The following is a 23,499-nucleotide window of genomic DNA, read 5'->3' on the forward strand; positions in this document are numbered from 1 at the left end:
ATGACCACTATAAATTGGTGTAAAAGCAGGGAAGAGCGAGTTTGTGTTCTAAGCGGAGAAAATATGTACGTTACACCTGAGGAACGGTAAGGACGGTGGATTTTCCTCTAATCCCTCCGAGACATTACGTGTCCGGTGGACATGGCGAGGGACACACGAACATAGTGTCTTAACTCTCTTAAATACTCTTCTGACCGTAGAGACCTAAAGAACTACAAGGCTATAAAGAAATTTGTAGATAAAAATAGTGTGACTCGTCGAAATTATCGAATAAATTAAAAAAAAACTGTAAACTGTAAACGTAAAACTGTAACTGTAAAAAAATGTAAACCAAAGTTACTAAGAGAAAAAAAGTAAGTTAGAGGGTCAAGAACATAGATGCGATAGTCGGAGACGGTGCTCTGACTCCTTCACATGAATGGGTGGGGAAACGACCTCGTTCACTTTTTGACGGCTGGCGAAAGGACTCCTTCACTTGTGCTGCACCCCATGAGCTAAACCCCTTCACCTGAGGAGAGTCCGGCTCGACCCTGGTCGAGAAATAAAGGCCCCACTGAGTGCCCCCCCCCCCCCCCCCCCCCCAACTACATTTTACCCATTATTGTTTTCGTTTTTGACAACTGTTGACTGCGGGTGAATCAATCATGACGATCGCTATGATTTCCCTATTTGCAATTATTTCCTAACGAAAATAAGATCATGTCATAAACATCAACAACAGTGGAGTGTTGCACTGATCCTAGCACTCGAAATTACTCCGGGAATAGGTTTACACTTTGTCACTATGATTTTTCTTTGTACAATAGGAACTGCTGCAAGTGAGAAGGCAAAAAAAAACTTAGGTCATGAATAAAAGCGTGAACCATTGCGAAACCAGTGCGTATCTGTTAATTTTCTTCTCCAAAATGCGCGAAAGTTCCGCTGAAAAATAATGTTGCATGAGGCTTCGAAGAATTTCATGTGCTGACAATAATGCTTCGTTCGTAAATTCGGTCCTTTCGAAAGTAAGTTAAGTTCCAATATGTAGCTTTATATTCTTTTTTCATTTATTATATCTATGAAATTTCGTGTTTTCACCTAGTTTTTGTTCGATAATTTCAGTTCAGCCTTCTCTTTTCAACTACATCTACTAAAAAAAACGCTTTTCAGTTATGTGATGGGCCCGAATTTAATACCGGAAGAGCACAAAGAAGACTCATGCAATGAAATCGCTTGTGCTTCGGGAGGTACGTGCGGTGGTTCTTTTTTTTTTTCGGGGGGGGGGGGGGGGGGGGGGGGATTCTCCATTCGAAGAACCTGCTTAGCTGAGGTTCAGACTACAGATTTTCTCATTGTTCTCGTAGATCTCTGCAACTTTTTGGATGAAGAGGATCCGTTTCGATGTAGACTTGAAGTGAAGGATTCTGCTGCGTTAGTGGATTGCTCCGAGCCACCGCCTACCAGTAAGCCTAATTACTTTGCTATGACATTTTCAGTGGCTCTTGGTAATTGTGTCTACCGCTTATTTTTTTCGACACCACTTTTGCAGCAAAAGGTTTCGGACTACTTCCATATTTGAGAAGGAAACGGCTTCATACGGAATGTTACGTTCAACCTGATGATTTTACAGTGGAGAGGTTGGTCCTCTAATGCATACATTTTCGAAGTGATCTTACGACTTCATTTTGTTAATTCATTTGGGTTTTTTATCTTAAATCTTGGTGTGTAATCAATGAATTTGTTGCCCAGTACTGGGTTCCTGGATTCTGCCGACCCAGATATTACGTCTTTTGCATTCTTTTTTTAAAATTGTCTTTTTGCAGCTTATTAAGCACACCATATGGGCATGGAGCTGTACCGATTAGGCCATTCTTGAAAACGATAGCATCTTCCTTAACGGAAATTGGAAGTAATATTGGTGAGCACTCAGTTTTGTTGACTAACTGTATAATCATATACAACAGTGTAACCAGTAACTTTTTCGATCAGAAGTATTTAAAAAAAGATTTCAGCAGATGGCAGTCCGCTAGAGAATGGTAAAGAAAAGATTGAGGGCGGCCGTGAAGTGATTAGGGAAGAGTTCTCGGAGGAAAGCTTAGAATCCGTTGCTAATGAAGATGGATTGCAACCGAGTGGGATGAAATGGTTTATATCGTATGCTTACTAGCCCATTTCATGTTTAAATTCCCAGTTTTCATTATTTCAGTAGCGATCAACCTTCCGTGTCACAAAAGAATGATCTCGACGGTACATTTGTATATCTGTTTAGACTCCTCCCTCTCTCATCTTTTTGTTTTTTTTTCCAGGGGTTGTATGTGATGAAAAATTCCGTGCTCAGATTGCTGTTCAATCAAATCTTTTCCTGATAAAATGCAAGGATAGGAAGTGGAGCATTGAAAAAACATCGAAAATAGACGCTTTTACGGATATATTGCATGGCCGTATGAAACGGTATACCGAACGACTAAATGAGATCCAAGGTGTGTGCCTTTGTTCTCTTTTTTGACTTTTGACCGATCTTTAAGTTTTTAAATGGCGTTATTGTTCAATTGCTCAGCGTTTTCGATGCGATTTCCTGGGAATGTACAGCAGTTTCTGAGAGCAGTTTTCGATAGACGTCCTTTCTTGGAGATTGACAGGTAAGAGATGATTTATTCCAATCATAGAAAGCTCTGTATGTTAACATAGTGTGGAACTAAATCTTTACTTTCTAGAGGACAGCACATTGTTGACATGTGTCTCAATACTTACGCTACCTATCCTGTGAAGAAAAAAGAGACAATCCCAAGGAAAGCATTTGCCTCATTTGGTAAGTATTTCAAACCATCTGTTTCCCTCTTTTCAGCTTGGTTCTTTGACATTTGTGGTCTTCAAACCTATTGATTTTTACAAATTAAACTCATTCTTTTTTTAGCTTAAATGTCCAGTGTTTGTCTATTATTTGCTGGTCTCTAAAATTTGAGTTTGCTCGACTCGTTTCGCTAGGCACGAGCTTAGCCACGTTCTTAGCGTCGCTAGTCCGAGTGGAATCTAAAAGAGCTAGTAAATCGTGTATCATTCATAGGTATTTTATATAGTGGGGAACGCTCTAACCATGTAAAAAAGTTGATCTTAGCATGAAAATATCTTGTTTGTTGCTCAGTGGACGAATGTGATTCTGTTACAAATCGATTGGATGGAAATGAAAACTAGCAATAACTAGTCAGTACTTTCTCTAGACCGTCTTGTTTTAGTGGACAGCATGCGTGAGAAACTCAAGTCGAAGCGAGAAGTCATTCTACCTACTCCTATACCAACTGAACCACTCAACACAAAGGATGACAGTATAGTGGCGGAGGTATGTATAATTTGAAAAGGGTTATAAAGTGTGGAATTGTTGCTTTTCAAGAGCGGCCGTTAATTTGTTCAGAATGTCCCCCTCTCTCCTGATCCTGTAAAGGACAGCACACCTGAAAAAATTTTTCCAAAGGAAATAAAATCCTCCGTTTGTGCGATCGATTCTGTTGCCCGACCGATTATCGCACCTCCAGTAAGTTCTCGTTTAGATCCTCTCACTCAAATTCAAGTTCTTCTTCTGGTTTTTTTTTTTTTTTGAATTCGTATTTCCGTGATTTTCAGCCGTTGCCATCAAGACGGCGGATCCAGAATAGGAAAGAGTTTTCCATTCAGAAGTAAGTTTTGCTAAGATTTCTTGGAACATTCAAGGAACTTACTTGTTCCATTGATTTGTCCATTATTTGCATTGAAACCGTCGCCAATTTATACATCGTACCGATCGAAGATGTATCTCTTATAACTCTTATCTGCTTTGAGCCAGCATCTTAATGGTATCACTTTTTCGTTACTGTTAGGACAGGTTCTACTTCTGTTCACGCCGTACCACATTGTTCTTTTTTTCCACTACACGCATTTATGTGCGATGCCGTAAAACGATGTCATAATTCAATTCCCAATCCTCAATCCGTGAAGATAGATGTTGTCTCCTACTGGTGAAAGTAGAACTACTGATGAAACTTAAACGATTTTACTAGTTAGCTACTGCATGACCAGCTCCTCGTTTTTAGCCCCCAATTTTATTTATTCCATTTACTATCCTAACCATTTTTAAGTGTTTCACGCGATGTGTTGCTTGGAATTATGAATACCATGAACAATTTTGAACCATTGAGAACACCGACGGCGTTCAACCCTGAGGTGAGATTCTTCGTTCACCCGAACGTATTTATAATGAACTTGAGCAGAATCTTCGCTAAATGCGCATATAGTTTGGTTTTGAACCAGAAAACAGGCGTGTACAATTGCTTACAGTTCATTGACGAATTGGATGACATACCACCTTTGACTGGACCTGATGATGGAGAAACGTTGAGAGATGGTCCGCCAATCGCTAAAAGAATGCGCCGTATGTCTTTGTTCTTGACTAAATTTAACTGGCGCTGAGAGGAAGCAAATACTGTAGGATTAGATGGTTTGGCAAGAAATTAGTATTATATTTTGACAGTGATATAGAGCATTCCTATGTGCGGTACCCGCTCTGTTGCTTATAAATTCTCAGGAAGTCTTTTTCAGACGACGATGATCAGATGACGGGTGCTGCACTAAGGTGAGCTGAAACCGATCAAAATTGTCATAGTTTCATCTCTTGAAGTTGAAGTCTTCTTCAGTGTTTCAGTGAAAATGCGACATCTTATTTATTACGAATAAATAACACTAGTTAATACCTCACCACGAATTTTCAGTGCGCCTCTCTCACCTACTCCTTCACCAAAAGTTGCCTCTCCGTTGTTCATCAACACTAGGGAGGATAAGGTAATTTTTGAAGACATTTAAATAGAAAAGGAACGGACTAGAAGGAAGCACTTATAGAATATCTCAAATTTCGAAAATGAGAAAAATGTCTGCCTTTGGATTACACGCTTCCTTCTACTCTAGCGGTCCAGAAATGAACCACCATTCAACTATCTTCAGATGTGCTGCGATTGTTTCTGAATTTTGTTTACTTCAGTTCCAACTTTATCTTCCTTTCATTTTATGACTAAAATACAGCTTGTGCAAAATGTCTTAGGCTAATGTCCTTGCTTCACCATTTTCGACTCCTCAATCGTGTAATGAACAAAAGAAGCGTTTCGATGATCTCTCCAAACCTAGGAAACAAGTTTCCTTCAGGTTTGGGTGTTTATTCTTCTACGAAAATCACTTTTGGAATTATTTCTCTGTTAATATGCAGGGATAGAACAATACTGGGTCCTCATGTATCACCACCATACGGATCTGTTCTAACCTGTTTGGATTCCGTTCCTGCATCGAATTCTCTCGATCGAGTTGAGGATGGCAGGTTGTTGTCTTTGTACCCTTAACTTTTTTCTTCTATTTCTTTTTGGATTACACTCCTCTTTTTTATAGCAGTTTATCTCGTTTCGTATTCCTCTCTTGCAGAGCACATGAATTACTCATTTTTATTTAATACTGCCCATTTTTAGAACTACCCCGAATGTAGCAAAGAAAGTGAAAGTAGACTACGGAGATGATCCTTATGTTTACATGGCTGCGAAAACAGGCAGCGCGACATCTTCAAAAGTAAAGTAAGAATGATATGGTATATGTAAGCGTTGATTATCTTTGAATGACAGCTAAACATGAATTTTTTAGCCCTCCCTCGCAAATTAAAGTGCAGCTGTCGACTTCTGAGAGCCAACTCGAAGACCCATACGCCGCTTTCTTTCCTGCAAAGTGAGTTAGACAACATTAAGAGATTAGTAGTGGTGTCTTTAAAAGGTGCTTGGCTCTCTGAGAACAAAGGCCTCTTTTCTTTCACAATATTTTTGTAACTTATTTCTCTTTCTTATGTGATATATCGACGGTACAAATATCCTATTTTTGCATTTTGGAAGTGTTTATAGAAGAGAGAATGAATCATCTGGTAAACGTGAAACCAAGAATGTTTCCCCGTCGTCCGATGTCTTTCGTACCACATTCTCTTCCTTGCATGGTGAGCGTATATTTGTCGCTTGTTATGTGTGAACTATTTGTAAAATACGGATCTTCAAATTTGTTTGCAGACCGAGTCTCTTGCTGTCTTGCGACGTTTGATATCAAGAAGTCTCGGTATGTCATCTTTACCGTAGTCAGGTAAAAGCGACCTGAAGAAGTCTGGTGCAGTTGCTTAAGTGGGGTTCACTAGTATTTGGGTAGCAAAGCTAGCGACTGCGATCAATGTGGGACTTATTCTTGTAGTCCGACTTTACCAAATGAGGATCCTGCTTCGGTCGCAACCATTGGCTCCACCAGAGAGTAGTTCGAGAGTAGCCCTTTACCTAACTTCATCGGGCTTCAGATCGTTTTGATCCGACTACAGTTACATTTCCCCTTCTTTGGCTCTACAAGTCCGTTATCTCTCTTTAGAACTCGTGTTAAGTGGAAGTTGATACCTTGTTCTCGCAACAGGAAAGAGAGTAAGTGCCATTCTCGTTGTTCACAATGAGTGTTATCAGCTTCACCAAACCGAAACTCTCAAACGATCAATCACCTCATAAGACGATTAGAATTTGTTCTTATAACTCTAATTCAATTCGAATTGTTATTTTTTAAACACCTTGTCCATGCATTAATTAGTTGGTAGCACCTAATCCGAAGCTCACGGTTTGCATTGTTGCAACTTCACTTCGATTTCTTTGCAGGATTCTTTTCGTGGGCTTTTCTTTTCAGCGTTTTTGTATCAATTTCTTGAATCGTTTGGTGAAGTGGAATAGACTCATTGTTTATAAAATCGAATATAATGTAATCACCACCAGTATTAAGCCATCAAGTCGCTGTCCGCTGGTGCCAGCTCCCGCGATCCCCGTTTAGCACGCCATTTTAGCAGGTTGCCGCTACTTTGACTTCTTTATGACTTTTGTCCTTATCCCTCGCTGTTCAAGGGAGCAGAACAACGCATCCGACTCCATGGTGGAGGGAGAAAGTGAAGAAGAAGTAATGGAAAGGACTAGATGTATAACTCTGCATATTTTCACACTTGTGAGACATTGTATAATATTTTCGCTCACTTCAGCTGTACTTTCTAAGAGTTATCGGAGGAACCCAACAAGGTGTATAGTGGATAAGTCGGTGTCGAGTATTCGTGCGCGCATAAGGTTCAGAACTTACTGCCGCCGCATGTCTTATCCGCAGACGAATTTCAATTTAAACGTAAGCATATTTCCTTCGATTGACTTCAAATAGGCCTTGTTAATGCCTGTGCTGTTTTTAATTTACTTGCTCAAAACTATCCTATCTGGATAGATTTTTTTCAAGGAATATGCAATCGAACCTTTTTTGCAGGCTGATGTGCAGTTCTTATGGAATAAGCAGCAGGAAAGACAACCGCAGGAGATCGATTTAATGAGTATGCATATGATTTTTCCCTAATTTCTAGCCACAACATTCTATTAGGTTGGCAACTAAGTTCCCGCCGTTTTTTTAATTTTAATATTCCGCATGTCATTAAATATTTATGGCATTATGTTTTATGCCATTCGAAAGAGGATACTTTGTTCTATCGGAATCTATGTTTTGATTTTTGTTCAAGCTAAATTATATTAATTTTCAAATAATTAAAATGGAATGCCAAGTTGAGAAAAGTGGGCATTTTCGACACTTCCTTCTTCTTGCTTTTAATCAAGGTCCTAACGCCACAAAAGCTGCTCGCAACACTTGTGCTGTGTATGGGGATGGTGTCATAGCACAGAGAACCGCTCGTGATTGGTATGCCAAGTTCAAAAATGGAATATTTGACCTCAAAGGCGCACCTCGTTCTGGCCGTCCAGTTGAGTTCAATGAAGAACGATTAAACAAACTTTTTACACGAAAATTCGCGTCAAATGACAAGGGAACTGGCAGAGAAAATGGAATGCTCTCACACTGCTTCAGAGAAACATCTTCACTTGTTGGGAAAGGTTTAAAAGTATGGAGCATAGGTTCCGCATGCTTTAAGTGTCGACAGCAAAAATCAACGAGCCAGAATCTCGTTCGGTTTGGTTTGCTTGTTCGTCACCGCGCAACTCATGGACACAAGCAGCGATTTCTTTATCGAATCATTACTGGCGAGCAACTTTTATGGCGCTAGAACCTTGATTAGAAGCAAAAAGAAGGATGTATCGAAAAGACTCATTCTTCTCAACTTGACATTCCATTTTAATTATCTGAAAATTAATATAGATTAGTTTGAGCAAAAGGTAAAGCGTAGACTCCGATAGAACAAAACATCTCCTTACGAATGGCATAAAACACTATGCCACAAATATTTAATGGCATGCGGAATATTAAAATTAAAAAAAACGGCGGAAACTTAGTTGCCAAACTAATAATTCCTCCTGTTTTGCATCCTAACAAAAGTAACTCTTATGAACTCCTTATGTCTCCTAATTATGAAATTTTTTTCGTTAGGGTGGAATTTGCTCCCTAAATGGGGTTCAGCAAATCCAAATAGATCATTGTTTCCGTTTGGGAAAACGGATGGGATGTATTGGCCGACTGTCCAACCTTTTGATGCAATCAATCTCGCAGATGAGCAACAGTGAGTATTTCATTCGTGTTGTTCTCCTCCTGTTGTATGTTTGTTGGTTGTTTGACATTGGAATCCTCACAAAGGAGTTCTAATAGAGGAACGAAGCATCTCGTACGACATTTGAGTCACGCAAAAATTGATGATGTTATGTGATATGTAATTTGATTCTTCCGATATTACACGATAATAATATTATTTTGTAATATCAGAAGAATCAAATTTCGTAAGAACATAATTAACACGATCAGTGGAATAAACTTCAGTAGAGTTATCGAAAAACAAAACGAAAACTGGTGCATTGATTGTCATGCTGGTATGTGTGTAATTGTGAGCTATATCGTGCCTGGAGAATTTCTTAAACTATCTTGCCGAGCGCTAGTTTTGAGTTCTTCAAATACACCAAGACTATCGTAATTTTAAAATTTCCTTTAGAAATGTAAGCGCTGTATATATGTCCATTAGTTGTAGCCGCAAAAACTGATCATCATTAGTCCTTTCTTTGCAGATGTACTGACATTTTCGTGTTAAATTTCGATTAGTGTTCAGTCACAAATAAAAACTGTGTTATTACTTGTTAATTTTTTAGTGTGCTTCATAGCTCGTTCACCAATTTTCTCTTCTTACATTTACTTTGTATCCAATTGGTACAAAGTAGCGCTTCTGGTAGTCCTACTTCGTATCGCTTGGACGCTGATGAAATGCTCTGTGATAATGTAATAGTTGGAAGTGCTGTAAAGAAGGTGATTTCAGCGTCATTTGTGCTGATACAAGAAACCAGCTGGTGTGCCTGTCCGAAATGACCTTCGCTTCAAAGCAGCTGGTAAACATTTCATGTATTTGCAACTACTGCAATTATATTAACTTTTTCAATTTTGCACGGACTGTTCGTCTTCTCATTTTTCTTGTCTCTGACTCTGAGTACTGTGTTATAGCTGCTATGTGGTCGCGATGATCGATTTCACTACAAGAGATACATGCAAGCGATTGAAGTGGATGAATCCATGTGGGCACCTGGACGTTTCCGAAATCGCATTGGCTTTCAACGGGTATTCTGCACGCAAACCATGTAGGCGTATCTTTTAATTGAAGGAAAACATTGGAAAACTAGGCGATTTAAATAGATTCTAAATTTGGTTTTTTTTTTCTTTAGCGAAGATGCCCGTCGGAGAGATGAGGAGAAACAATCAGTAGAGGCGGCATGGATGAAGCGGCTTGTACAAACCGACGCGACCAACTTCAATCAAGCAGAAGATGATGATCGCAGCTTTCAGAAAGGTAGCATTCTATTAAAACCATTCCCTTAAGCGAAACTATTCTTTCTCCAGCTTATGAGCCGAATTCGGCTGTGATGGCTGACCATGTAGACTTCAACCTGTCGGATGTGTACTCACGGCGGCAAGAGTTTGTTAGAAAGGATGGTTATGTCCTGCCGCACGTATGCAAGGGGACTAGAGGATGTCTCCAGGTAGAATTGTCTCTCTAGAAGTAATTAGTCTGTCTTGATCCTTGTCCAGGTTCCTAGAAACTGGTTTGAAGTACCTATATCCCAATACATGCCGACGTCACAGCGGAAAGATTATCTCGTCCAGTACACAAATTTCCGTAATAAACTCACTAATGACTGCAAACCAAATATTAGGGTAGGATTTCTTTTCCTGTTCTTCTTTTTTCTTTTACTAATTAGTTCTCGAGATATTCTTTATCCAGAGTTCGGTGTCTTATGATGATCTAGTTCAATACCATCTAACCGCTATCAAAGCGATATTTATACATCAGGTAAGGCGCATCGGTTACGATTTTTACGGCGTGTAATTTGTGTGCAAATTTTTAGGTGAACGAGAACTTGGTTTATTTCTCTTACACATGAGAATGTTGTGCTTGTGGAAATTTTCTTTTTGTCAACACTCAGAGATGAAAATATCGTGTGCATGTAGATGAGCCCCCTCATGGTAGAGAAAGGAAAAGAAGAAGAAGAAAAGGGAAAAAAAGTTTGCATATTTTTGCCTAGATTGTCTTCCATAGGAGATTAAACGGGATTTAATAGAAACCCTCTTATCAATAATGTATACATCTTCAAATGTCTTCTTTCACGTAATGTATCTTGATATCCAAATCCATAATGAATTCCGAAATTATTTCTTCTTTTCTCCCTTTTACTGCGGCAGTTTGCTTACCATCATAAACGGGTTCCTACAATCTCCTTTGCATCTCAGGACATTTTATTTTGCTATTACCCATCCTTTTTCAGAGTGGTTTTGACCACATTGGTGTCACTTCTCAGTTCAATGAAGATATTCTACAAAAAGCGAAACGTCGAGAAGCAGAAATTTCTGCTGAGGTTCACTTTTTTCGATAGTTGTATGGAATCTTCGGTGATTTAACTGATTATTTGATATATTTTCAGTTAGAATCAGACAAGATCTCAATCGACAAACTTGAAAATTTATGCGAACTACAAGAATGGGAAGAGAGCTACTGGACTATAATATGGGACAATTTGGCCAATATCTACAGGGATGCTCGTAAGAAACTTTTCTTCCGGTAGCACTTATTTCGACAAAGTGATAGAACAATGGTGCAGTAGTTGGTAACTAATTGATAGATAACTGGTAGGTAATTGATCGCTTTCTTGAAAAAGTTCGGTAAATTCATGTTGCTTTGACTCCACAAAGACTTTGTGAAATCATAAAAGTAGGCTTTTGATGATTGCTCTGCAAGGTGGAATTGAGGTGGTGAGCGAATCCGCGGGAAAAGCTAGAGATGGGGTTACGAATTGCGGAATCCGATATGTTTCTGCTCATTCTTCCTAATCATCGCAAAAACAGCGTGGAAGACGTTGATTTTTTTTACGTTGATTTCAGTTACAATATACCACCTTTGTGCACGTGCCGCATCTATGTGCGACCAATCGAAAATCAGTGATGTTTTCTCTCCAGCCTATTCAAGTGAAATCAATGAACAGGCTGTTAAGGGGACTAGAACGTGTACATAGAGGAGCATTCTACCGTACCTCGTAGGGATTAAAGCTGTTCCCACACCGTTTTTTTACGACGAGTATGGAGAGGTGCGGAACCACCCCGGATCTACAACGCCATCTCTAGCTTCTCCTTCCCTAGATTCTCCTGTGAATTCCCTCACCACGTCAGACTCGTGGTATGCTGCCTTTAAGACAAATCAATTCCAGCACCCATATCTCAGCTCAAAATGGACCAGTTTATTATCAGAGCATTTGAAACAGCTGCAAATATTCCACAACGACGTGCCTATTTTCACAGGTGCTTAATACAGATATTAACTTCTTTCATAATGCAAAAGTAGGATCTTGCAGTGTAGTGTGTGTGTGTCTACAATGAATCCTCGGCTTCTTTTCAGATCAAAAGTGAGCAGGGAGTTCAGATCACTTTGGTATTAAAAGTAATTATGGAACGAAATTCTGCATCAGATTTCTCATGATGTATAGTAGCTATCTAGACGAGTTGTTTTAGGTTCTGGGATATCGTTGATCGAATGGCGGTGAACTACTAACACAACGTGTATTCTTATAATCTCATCGGTGCTTTTTGCTTATGTGCCTGATCTTTTCAAATACTATTTTGCCATAATGTGCTTTTTGTACAGGTGTACATTGTTTTAATTGTTGATCTGATTTAGAAGAATTTCTATAGTTAGAAGTTTATTAGCACTAATTAATTATTACACTAGTTTACTGTTCTTTTTGTCCATAACCTCAACGCATTCCTAATGAGCTTAATTGAAGAAGTTGATTTGAATAAAACTGCAAAACTATCAACGAACAACAATGAACAACTGAAAGATACCTATAACAGCTAAATTGATGCCGAGTTGAATATTCATCCTAAACAAGTATATGTTTTCTACCAAAGCCACAATCTCTTCCAACTTCTGCTACTGGCTACTTGCTTAACATCGACTGGTCTGTCTAATGATGATGCGGCATCGCCGATTTCTTGTCGCATCTAAATTTTCCAAACTTTCAAAATAAAAAAGTGTGATTACGGTAATTTTTAGAAATACAACGAAAATGTAGCGAGAAGTTTCTTGATCATTCAATAGCATATCATTCAGAAATATTGAACAGAAAAGCATCGAGGTCCACCTTAGGATGATTACGCGGATCTATCTTGTTAACAAAGAATAAATGGGACTATTGCTTCAGTGTCTGCTCAAAAACAATGTCTATAAATCAATAAAAGATCAAATAGAACAATTACCCTACTTTCTCTTCGTTGACGTATCGCAAAAAAGGGAAACTAAGGAACGAACCTGAGCCATCCTTTCACTGAGTTTGGTCCAAACTTCACTGGTATTCCACAATCGTCGTCGCTTTTCAGCGTCTTCTACACTGTCGCTCCAAGGTTGTTCATGACGTTCTCGACTTTAAATATAGGAACTACGCTACGGTCCTTTGCATACTTATTTTTTTCAGTCGTACTAATAGCTTACTCTATAAACATTCCATTAGCTCCTTCCATGGCAGGATCAGCAAGGGCGTAAAGCACAGGTCGTACCGCCTTCTCTACTCGTCTTTCTCCCATGCCGAAGCTGACAATTCTAAGTAGCCACCGACTCAAGAAGAAAGTCTGATGATCCATTTGCGCCGACAAGTTCGATTTTGTTCTACCTGGATCGGCGACTGTGACTGTTATATTTGAATCTAAAAATAAAAGTGAAAAACAGTGGATTTCCACTGGTAGATGACGTAACACGGACCTTTTAACCTTTCGGAGAGTTCTTTTGCAAACATGGCAGCTGCAAGCTTACTCTGCTTGTAAACTTCAAATCCATCGTATTTCTTACGGGTGGCAGCATTTAGGTCATCAAAATCTAACTCGCATCTGCAAGAAAGTGCATGTGATGATCACTTGAAGAGCACAAAAATTTAGAACACCCACTTTCTATTGATTATGTTTGTGTTGAGGAAGACTATCCTAACGGGGTGATCCTGAGCAAGTAATTTGTCTAGCAACAAGCCAGTGAGCAGAAATGAACCTAGGTGGTTCGTGGCAAACGTCCGTTCAATTCCATCCTAAAACAAAGTAAATGAAAGCACAAACAATTTCTTTAAATTGCAGACGAATTTAGTACGGAAAGAGACGCATATTAAGGAAAGGAAAGTAACAATGCGAGAAGCACCGAAAGGGAAGTGTGAGCACAAATGAATGATTTTCAAGAATTGATAGAAATTTTTGCCGAAATTGGAATGAACAGATGGAAGGTACATGAGGGAGGCATAAAATTCGCAAAAAAGTAATTATATGATAAAAGTTCTGACAAGGAATGAAACGGTTTAAAACATTATTGCTTAAAGGGTAACTGGGGTGGTACGATTTCAGATGGAGAGTTTCTATGCGGGATCGTAGATCGCTGATTCCGTTCATTTCTTCCTAATTGCCGAAGAGATGCGGCGCGTGCACAAGGCTGGCGCGCTCCATCCCAACTCATTGTAGAAAATAGCGCGCCGGAACGCATAAAAGTCATATTTTCCGGGCCGTTTTTTTACGGCGATTAGGAATAGATGAAAGGAATCATCCTCTTAAGCACAATCTACGATCCCGTATAAGAACTACCCACATGAAATCAGTACCACCCCAGATTCGTGGTATCTTGCCTTTAATTCTTGCAGAAAGTAAAAGTATGGGATGCATGTACCTTGTTCACTTTTCTCTCTGAATCCATCATAGCAGCGTTATGTACGACACCATCTATCCGATCCAGCTCAAATTTTCCTAGAACGAATTTTGACGCACTTCGAATACATGGTTCGAAATAAATAAACCCACCTTTATTCAACTTCTGAACAAAACTCCGTATGCTATCGAAATCTTCTAGATCACACTGTCTACAGTACACTTGTTTATTTCTGGTGTTCAACACAATATCTCGACGTACTTGCACACATTTTTCACGATTTCTAAATATATATGCAGCAGTTGGATCTTCGTTACCGACCAGAAACCACTGACCTACAAGCCATGATTACCCGTGCGTTTCTTTTTGCTAGTTCTTCTACTGTAGCCTAAACAAACTGATTATATTCCAAATTACTAGTATATGTACAAATAATATTCCATTTAATTTAATATTTCTTTTATTCCTTAGTAATCTTCATCATAACTATAGTGATCTTCAATCACACTATAACAATAATATAAATATAAATTATGTTATGAGCATAAATAAGCTGATTTCACCTGCCCTATTCCAGATGTGGCACCTGTGATAATATACGTCTTCCCCGCCAAGTCCTCATCAAGTTCATATTTGGCTCCGGATTGAGTAGCACTTAAAAACTTCATTTTCAATGCAAAACCTACTATACTGTCTAAATGCTTATCAAAGGATCAAATGAGAAAAAATAATTGCCGTCAAATTACGCCTTTATTGTAAAGTGAAAGTTATGGAATGACGTACTCCCAAATATGATACAATCCATAGGCCAGTCCAAATCCTGAAAATCCGAGAGACCATGGTGATGTGAGACCTTTGATAAAACGACGAGCAGCCATTGCTGCTCTTGATTACTGCAATGGAGGTGAAAACTTGCGCAACGTTCTTCACCCTCTCTGCAAATGCACAAAAAGAAAATTTGCGGCTGATCACTGTATATTAGGTCAAAATGACATGAAGCACGGTGCAGTTGCGTAAACGGTCGCTCTCAAAACGGTGCTGTGTAGCGTTAAGATCGCGAGAGGACACTTGATAGCACTATCCACTGCTGCCTTTCGGGATGGTCCCACGTCAATCCCAACCGCCATCTCCACTGCGCCGCCACCGAGCGCAACCGCCTCGCAACTGCACCGTGCTTCATGCCATTTTGACCCGACTACAATTCCCCCCTCTAGCCGCTGTGAAGTCTCACCGAACAACACAGGTAAAAGATGATCTGTGCTGGGCCTAGCCACAAGAACTTGCATTTGTAAGTGAAGCGCATCTGTTGCAACTGACATACTTTCTCCGGTTCTCCGGACGCAGTCAATTCGAAGGCTACCACAACTGGGGTTCGAATTTAGTAAGCGGATAGTAATATTGGAGCATCCACCATTTACAGGACTCTTCGCTGATCAATCGTTACCAAATTATTGACTGCTACACGAACTACTGATCTCTTTGTATACGACACAGAACAAAAGTAAACATAGAAAATTGTCCCAGTACCATTTTTATTGCTTGGAAAGACCAACCCTTACATCACAGAAGAGAAAATCTTCAAACAAAAAGAAGGATTACGAATTTCATAATTATCTCCTATCAACACCTTTACAGGAAAAAGTAAAGTTCGATAGAACAAATCATAAACACTACGTAGAAACATCCATGCTAACAAGAAAACAAATTTATTTTATTTTATAACAAATAAATATTAAACACAGCAACAATACATAAGCCGAAGTGCCGGTATTAACCAAACAAAAATATTACACCCAATGTGAAGAAAGTCGAAAAGACATCGCAGTATAACACAGAACCGTCTCTACATATACTGGTGAAACCTGATTTATTTTTGAATAGAACTCTTCGTTTCACCCCACGCTCTCAACTTATCTAGACTAGTTTCTTAGCCTCGAAGAATCCTTTAAGATGTCGCATCTGCCACGCTCCAGTTAGGACTAGAACAAGGGTCTGGCCAACTGACCACCACAGAACACGCTGATTTGTTGATTCTGAAGTTTGTCGGAAACGCTCTTCTCTGAAAAAAAAAATGTACAAAATAGTGGGAATAGAACGAGAAAACCTACGGAAAAAAAACCGAAATAGGTCTTGTCAATCATAACGTCTACGATGTACACAAATCGGAAGCAAACATGACACGATGAGAAGAAGAAATATTAATACCAAGCAATGATGAGAAGTGGACAAAAGATGTTTGCATAAATATACACATAAATACATACCTATATCGCTGATAGTTCTGCTCTTTAGTGATTTGTTCAACTTGATCAAGAAGCTGACGAATACGAAGTTGCAGCTCATTCAACTTATCCTTGGTAGCAATCTTAAAAACCACAGCATCTTTGAAATATTCTACGTGCTTAGTTGGTCAAGCAATAGAAAAATTCTACATAATCAAGTAGTTCTAGGATTTGTTACGGTTGTCATGAATGTCTAATTTGAAAAGTGGAACATGTCTACCAAGAATTACTTAATTAACTAATTAAGTTATAAAAAAGGATCACATGCAATCCTTCCAGGTCGTTCAGGAAATATCTGATTTTTCAATTCCCAGTCTCCTCGAAAGCAACAAAGAGCTGAGACAATTAAGAGAAGACAAAAGTGACCTGTTGGTAATCTTGGGCGTGATCTCCAGCTTGAATATCGAGGTGGACTCTTAGCTGAGCACCACTAAACCACGCAGTACTGTTAGAATACAGGCAGATCACATGCTCGCCGGGAAGATGAGAGGTAAAAGTGAATTTACCCTCAGATGTGTACAGTTTAGACAGGACGACCTGAAAAGCTGGCAGACGTTTTGCAATTGCGATGAGCAATGAAAATAATAATACATAGAAATTTTACCTTATCCTCAGGATCTTTTACTTCCACATGCATTCCGATGTTTGGATAGTCGCCGTAGCCCTTCGTATTAGGATCATACAACTGGACTTTGTAATTTCCAGTAACCTACATATATTTACATGTTAAATTGAGAAATTGAAAGGATAAACACAGTAAGAAGTGGAAAGTAACACAGAGTTTTCGACAAGCAAAAGTATGAGATAAAAGATATATTCATAGTTAGACTTATTTTTACCATACAAAGAGAACATATACAAACAAAAACAAAAAAACCTACCATCGTCTCATCAGGAATTTCCTCAATAAAACATTTCTTTTCAGTTTCGGCGATGTGGAAATACAAAGCGTTACACGTTGTCAAGACGCAAACCAGCACTAGCAATCGAGACATGCTCGCCTTTAATTCAATAGTAACAATTAGCAGCACGCATCAAAAACTGGAAAAGCAAATCTCTACTAGACAATTCCAACCGCAGAGGCTGTAGAACCGCCTACTCAGCGACTAAATAATAAAAATACTGAATCTGCGTTTTGAAATAGGTTTAATGTGACATAAGAAGAGGTCACAGATCATCAAAAGGTTTCTCTGCAATCGTCTGATGAGATTCCGCGTAAGGAAAAAAAAGAACATGAAGAAAGTGGATGATGCAAACGTGTACGCAATATGTGGTCGATGGTTGAAAGCAACGTGACTGAAATAATTCTTCGAAGTAAAGTAACAGTATGGCAACTAATTCAAGAAGTTATCACTCGAACTCGCAAAGATAAAGCAACATTTATGGGTTCTGAAAGCATACATAAACTGACATGGCAAGAATAATGGCAAGATTATCTCACACTGACTAGATTAAGTTGTGACGAGTAAGATCTTGGCAAAATGGCAAAGAAGTAAGAGAACATCCGTGGGCATATTGCAATCGAAATGCGCGAAAATCACAAATGAAGTGGTTAATTGAACGGGCATCCTATCATATTACGGAAGAGACAGTGAAAAGTAGAAGGCAAAAAGTAGCACTATATAAAATAGGTTAGTGTAAGGCACAACAAAGGCAATGAACAGTCATGTTAATACATGGAAAAATTCAAAGATAACAAATATCTATGACAAATTAAAGTGTCAGTCAATTATATGGGATTTTCAATCACTGACAATAAATGCTGACAAAATGTCAATGTTCGAAAAATGCCTCTTGTGATGGGATTTCGCCAGATCTATGACAAATCTTAACCGAAAACAAAATAAAGCAACGATAACAAAAAGAAATGAGAAAGCCATAGAAATCAGAAAAAGCATAGAAAGAGATTGTCAGAAAAATATATAAAATTGTAATGTTGTGATGTTAGTAATATTGAACTGGTTTAAGGTGAAGTTGAGAACCTAGGATTTGAGCGATCCGAATGAAGCTGTTTTCTCAAATGCCCATCGTTGACTGCCATCAGTAGCATCACAAACCACTGAGGCTAATCTCCAGTGGTCTGCATCTGGTTCTATGCCAAGACATCGACCACCCTGGGTAAGCCAACCAGTTGTAGTATCCATCCGAAACCGTGTTTTTACCTAAAAATTAGTGGATAAGTTCACTAAATCAACTCTTAAAACTCAAACATGATATAGCAGAGAAATCCACAGAGAAATGCGTAAAAAGAAGCAAAGCCCAGAAATGCAGAGAGTGAGGAAATAAAGAATATGCAACAGCAGTGGAGTATCAATGTCAAAAACGTCATGCAACTGCAAAAGAGCAATCTCCAGAAACAATGCCCAATTCAGAGAAGCATGACGAAATAAATCTCAAATAATCACTTTAAGATGCGGCAATAACTCATTAAACACAAACCAAAAACGGTGCTTACATTGCTGCATTCATCCATTATCACAAAAGGATCTCCATTCATATCCTTCATAGTGATGCAAAGCTTGGTCATAGTACTGCGCAAAAAGCCTGATTCTCGGTCGTACTCCCATTCCTATGAGAAAAATTCAATATAACCACAACATCACCAAATAGTGAATTTTAAACAATGCAATATTCTAGATTTTGGTGAAAAGAGATCTTGATAAAAACCGAATTTGCTAAGGCAGACTCAAGAAAGAAAAAGCAACAATTCGCGGAACATTCGAAACAAAAGCAGGGAGTTAAGCTTGTCGCTAAAAACCTGGATTTTCTCTTCAAGCAGAACTACCATAGAGATAAATTGGACGTAGAAATGACACGTAATCAAATACTGCGTGCAACTGCGGCACTGCAATGTTACCGTACGCCCCATTACGAACACCAGGAAACAGTGGCGCTGCGTCTTAGAGTATTGCAAAGTCTTTTGGCACGATGAATATACTATATTCGAGGAGTTATTTTTACCTGATTGCCTCCAGTTCCGTGGCACTGGTAGACGCCTGGGCTCTCTCCGATTTTATGCCCTAGAGTATCCAGACACATGATACCATTTTTCAGATGATATAATTCACCCTTTTCCCTTTCAGGAACTCTGTAAAGAAAAAATGAAGCAGCTTAACGAAGAGACGGAATTTCTTAGAGATACTACTTCCACCAATCGTAATAATTAAGACTGGTTGATCATTGCGACACAATTCTTATCTTATTTGCGTGCTTTGCAACTTTCATTGTTAACTAGTGGTTAAACAACAAGCCTGCAATGATCAGCAGCAACAATCCTGCAGCCTGCAGTTTTTAAAAGACATGATATTTGGAAGTATGGCAGAGTAAAAGAATGAATTTAAGGGAAATAATTCATAGAAAATACGCTAATTTATCCCGACCGAGCTGCAGCCGTCAAAGCAAACCATTTTTGAAATTAAAAAAAAGGATATTTTCGCTTTTTGTGGCACTTGAAAACATAGGAACATAAGAAGGAAGAAAATAAAGAAATATAAACGCACCTCAATTCTGGATAGATTGTCCGGAGATACCAGGTAAACGACTGACATTTCAGGCGCTCTCGCAGAGCGATACGATCTGATATGCTGAAAATAGCGGAACAGTTTTCAGAAATACAATGAAGTAACTCATTTAATTTCGAAAAACTGATGCTTGATGCAGTCACACGACATTCTCTTCGCTTAAATCAAATTTGATCACTCACTCTCCATACTTTACATATCTCGCTGAAGGCACATTCCTCAGATAGATTGCCTTATATTCGTCCATCCAGACCTCAGCCGCTCGTCTCGTATTTCTAAAAAGAAAGCAAAAATGAGGAATATAGTCGGGTCAACACGAAATAAAGCACGGTACAGTTGCGTAAGCTGTTGCGCTCGAAACGGCGCAGCGGAGATAACGTTTGGAATCTAGGTGGGACTACGGCAAACTGCAGCAATGAACGTGGTAGCAGGGGTCCTCACCCGATCCTAACCGCTGCGCTCCAGCGCACCGCTTCGAGCGCACCCGCTTACGCAACTGCACCGTGCTTCATATCGTATTGACTCTTCTGTAATAAAGCTGTGTCAAAAGATGTATATTCACGACCCAACATGCAATGAAAAACAAAACGAGAAAAACTCACGACTGGAAAACATTTCCTGAACCTCCTGGAAAAGTGTAAGGATGTTGTTTGCGGAAAACGTGACCAACTCTACTGCACGGAATGATCTCCAGTGAACCACCGCATTGCCATACTCGAAATGACATTTCTACAATCAAAAAGGAACACAGTATTTCTTGGAAAAAAAAGTACCATGCTCAGAACATCAAAAACTCTGAAAAACTAACCGAGATTTTCTCCACCCCAAACATCCATGCCCATATCGTATGTCCCAAGTTCTTCGAACCAACTTTTTTTAATGGAAAAAAGACCACCGGCCATGGTAGGAGATCTGGAATATATTTCTGCACAATTTCTTTTTAAATCGTAAATCATCGAAGCAAGTGGCACTGATCAATGGACTGCAAAAAGGCCCATTTCATTATTTTTTGAACAAAGAAAATGTACTTTATGGGATCGGTTGGATGAGCATGTCGTTCATCTTTGAGTTTTCCTGTCAGGAATTCCCATTTGAAGACAAGATTCCAGTCAAAACCTGGAAAAATGCTCTGAAAATGGATTATGAAGAATCGCCAGTGGTGACTCTTGTAAGACTGCATTGAAAGAAACAACCGAAAGAAGAAGAACATAACGTTACATGACAAAAAAAGCTCGTTCGACCTAAGTAAAACTGTAAAAATCCAACACACCGCCTCTTAGATCAGCACTGGCAGCAACATAATTGAATGTATCCATGTTGATTACGTCGATTATTGGAGCGACAACAGCTTTTTTGTTCTGAGAGGAAAAGAGATCAAAGATAACATGATACCGCAGTAAAATAAAAAAAAAAAAAACTGAAATCATATACCTCATTGATTCTGGCAAGAAGTGGTTCCAACCAACCGACATTACATTCAACGTGACTATCTAGAAATGTCAGAATTGGAGCGGTGGCATACGCTGCTCCTTTCACTCGGGATCGAATTAATCCTGCAAATAAACAAAAACGGTGGAAAGAGATTTCCAGGAATATCGGAAAAAAGAACCAAAACAAAAGTCGCATACCTTCACGCTTGATATTTCGAAGCACAGTTACCTTCTCTAACTGTGCTATTTCCTTTCCAATCGATTCTGAAATAAGTACTATCTGAGTATAAGTTCACTCTAATAAAACAAGAGGTAAAAAGACATAAATTCTTCCTCACCGTCCTTCGAGCAGTCATCTACGAGAATTATCTCATGGATTAAATGAGGAGGAGATCGAAGCATGGCGCTAAAAACTGTTCGCAAAAGAGTGGATCGAGCTTCATTGTGGTACGTTACAATGATTGATGTTGGCTCCATTGTTGAGATGTCGTAAGTCAGCTTCTTACAGCTAAACAGAAGGATATAAACGCAGAACGGAACTGGTGGAATGGAGACAACATACTGATGCTCCCTGCTGTCTATGATATCCCTCTTTGCGGATGCCATGTCGCTGGCTAACTGGTTGAACTTGTTTGCGGCATACTTGTCCTAAACGGTCGCCAAGCTTAGTCACAATAACTTCTAAATTGAAGCACATTGAGTACGTGTACTATATGTTATAACATAGAATTTAAAAGATGTTGCACCGAAAAAAACCGATTCTGAACTTCAGAATTCAACTTTAGGGGAACATGTTCGTACCTCTCCAGGCTTCAGCTTTCCTCTCTCAACGTAGGCTTCGGCATCAAACTCAACCAATTTAAGGACAGGTAGAGGCTTTGGTTGAATTATGGTATTTTCTAGAGAACAGAAGAAATTTTACGTCACCGTAGTCAAATACGAAAAAAAAAAATCAGAAACAGGCTAAAATGTTGACAGGCAGGAAAAAGCGCCTTTCTTGTACTTTCCAACCACAATGAACCGTGCCAAGAAAAGAAAAGGTGCACTTGTTGTTGTTAGGGTTTCTAATAAACTTCACTGTAGATTCAGAATCACGGAGATTCCATAAAAGCATGTACGGCCAATACAATAATGCGGGAGTGAGCGTGTATATAAAAACTCTTCAAGGAAGAGTGTTCAGGGTAACAATGCTATTATGCGTGAACAACTGATCGCTAAAGTGTTGCGTTAACGAAGATCACAAAGAACCGTCCAATATTCAAACAAATTTATTTTATTAAGGTTTTTAAAGGCATCACCCCACGAATCTGAGGTGGTACGGATTTCAGGTGGAGTATTTGTATACACGATAGTAGATTATGGAGAGGGGTGTGATTCCGTCCATTCTTTCCTAATTGCCGTAAAAAACGGCTCGGAAGATGCGGCGCCGCACAGGACCGGCGCGTCAATACCTGAAGTGCGCCGGAACGCTTGAAGCCGTATCTTCCGTGCCGTTTTCTACGGCAATTAGAAAGAAATGAACGGAATCACCTTCCTCTCCATAATCTACGACCCGTATACGAATACTCCACCGAAAATCCGCACCACTCCAGATTCGTGGGGTGATGCCTTTAAAGCATTATAGGCCTCGATATTAGCACAGGTCAAGGCTATAACTACCAGTATTGTCTGGTCGGAATCTCCAATGCCCCCAGATGGCTACAGTTCAAAAAGAAAAAGAAAAACTTACTGAATCTCTCCAAAAATGAGGTGGGTGGTTCCTGAACCGCTCCGATAGATTTCGGCGGAGGAGTGGAATGTTGAGAATATGAGGGTTCCGGAGATATTTCCTCGGTGAGGGGTTTTGCACCTCTATAGGGCGCGCTTAGATCACCGAATCTATCCTCCTAAACAGAAGTTTAGGTTACAAAAAGAAGAGACATGGAAACGCTTGATACTATGCTGATACTATAGACATGGAAACGCTTGATACTATACATGCAAGCATAACATACCCGTCTGTCATAAAATCCAGTAGACATAAGATAGACGATCACAGAAATCCAGGCCGAGAGAAGAATGGCTATGTAAATCCGTGATCTGCATAGCTTGGCCAT

The 23,499-nt window shown here is 39.3% G+C and overlaps 4 protein-coding genes across 6 annotated transcripts; 1 reads left to right on the forward strand and 3 right to left on the reverse strand.

Moving 5' to 3' along the window:
* RB195_013637 (uncharacterized protein) lies at positions 1–12,046 on the forward strand (the record flags this gene model as incomplete). Of its 2 annotated transcripts, XM_064203549.1 has the most annotated exons (39): positions 1–86; positions 1,150–1,226; positions 1,344–1,442; positions 1,529–1,616; positions 1,803–1,897; positions 1,992–2,124; positions 2,186–2,226; positions 2,286–2,459; positions 2,537–2,618; positions 2,694–2,788; positions 3,213–3,316; positions 3,389–3,508; positions 3,598–3,650; positions 4,089–4,173; positions 4,288–4,381; positions 4,549–4,582; positions 4,719–4,788; positions 5,045–5,145; positions 5,207–5,314; positions 5,460–5,561; positions 5,629–5,709; positions 5,880–5,968; positions 6,039–6,084; positions 6,382–6,431; positions 6,778–6,841; positions 6,897–6,967; positions 7,028–7,164; positions 7,297–7,360; positions 8,401–8,530; positions 9,272–9,341; positions 9,454–9,587; positions 9,672–9,796; positions 9,847–9,986; positions 10,036–10,161; positions 10,229–10,297; positions 10,770–10,859; positions 10,926–11,043; positions 11,706–11,796; positions 12,007–12,046. In XM_064203549.1, the coding sequence occupies 39 exons, from the start codon at positions 1–3 to the stop codon at positions 12,044–12,046; spliced, it is 3,576 nt and encodes a 1,191-aa protein (XP_064059430.1). The 2 variants fall into 2 exon arrangements, with proteins under 2 accessions (XP_064059430.1, XP_064059431.1); XM_064203550.1 differs by lacking the exon at positions 1–86 and having other exon boundaries at positions 1,157–1,226.
* A 350-nt stretch (positions 12,047–12,396) lies between these two features.
* RB195_013638 (uncharacterized protein) lies at positions 12,397–15,048 on the reverse strand (the record flags this gene model as incomplete). The annotated part of the gene is made up of 10 exons (XM_064203551.1): positions 12,397–12,498; positions 12,806–12,917; positions 12,986–13,196; positions 13,253–13,377; positions 13,435–13,568; positions 14,192–14,268; positions 14,323–14,453; positions 14,506–14,558; positions 14,734–14,824; positions 14,954–15,048. 10 exons carry the CDS (start codon positions 15,046–15,048, stop codon positions 12,397–12,399), a joined length of 1,131 nt encoding a protein of 376 aa, XP_064059432.1.
* Positions 15,049–16,084: 1,036 nt separating this feature from the next.
* On the reverse strand, positions 16,085–17,851 carry RB195_013639 (uncharacterized protein; the record flags this gene model as incomplete). Of its 2 annotated transcripts, XM_064203552.1 has the most annotated exons (6): positions 16,085–16,229; positions 16,435–16,535; positions 16,819–16,989; positions 17,057–17,161; positions 17,334–17,453; positions 17,813–17,851. In XM_064203552.1, 6 exons carry the CDS (start codon positions 17,849–17,851, stop codon positions 16,085–16,087), a joined length of 681 nt encoding a protein of 226 aa, XP_064059433.1. The 2 variants fall into 2 exon arrangements, with proteins under 2 accessions (XP_064059433.1, XP_064059434.1); XM_064203553.1 differs by lacking the exon at positions 17,813–17,851 and having other exon boundaries at positions 17,334–17,447.
* Positions 17,852–18,434: 583 nt separating this feature from the next.
* Positions 18,435–23,499, reverse strand: RB195_013640 (uncharacterized protein; the record flags this gene model as incomplete). Its single annotated transcript, XM_013453847.2, has 16 exons — positions 18,435–18,614; positions 18,908–19,021; positions 19,414–19,540; positions 19,953–20,036; positions 20,156–20,248; positions 20,576–20,702; positions 20,782–20,885; positions 21,002–21,089; positions 21,244–21,331; positions 21,405–21,526; positions 21,602–21,667; positions 21,742–21,911; positions 21,966–22,051; positions 22,205–22,302; positions 23,133–23,289; positions 23,398–23,499. 16 exons carry the CDS (start codon positions 23,497–23,499, stop codon positions 18,435–18,437), a joined length of 1,806 nt encoding a protein of 601 aa, XP_013309301.2.

The sequence above is a fragment of the Necator americanus genome, chromosome V, assembly GCF_031761385.1.
Source record: "Necator americanus strain Aroian chromosome V, whole genome shotgun sequence".
NCBI lineage: Eukaryota > Metazoa > Nematoda > Chromadorea > Rhabditida > Ancylostomatidae > Necator > Necator americanus.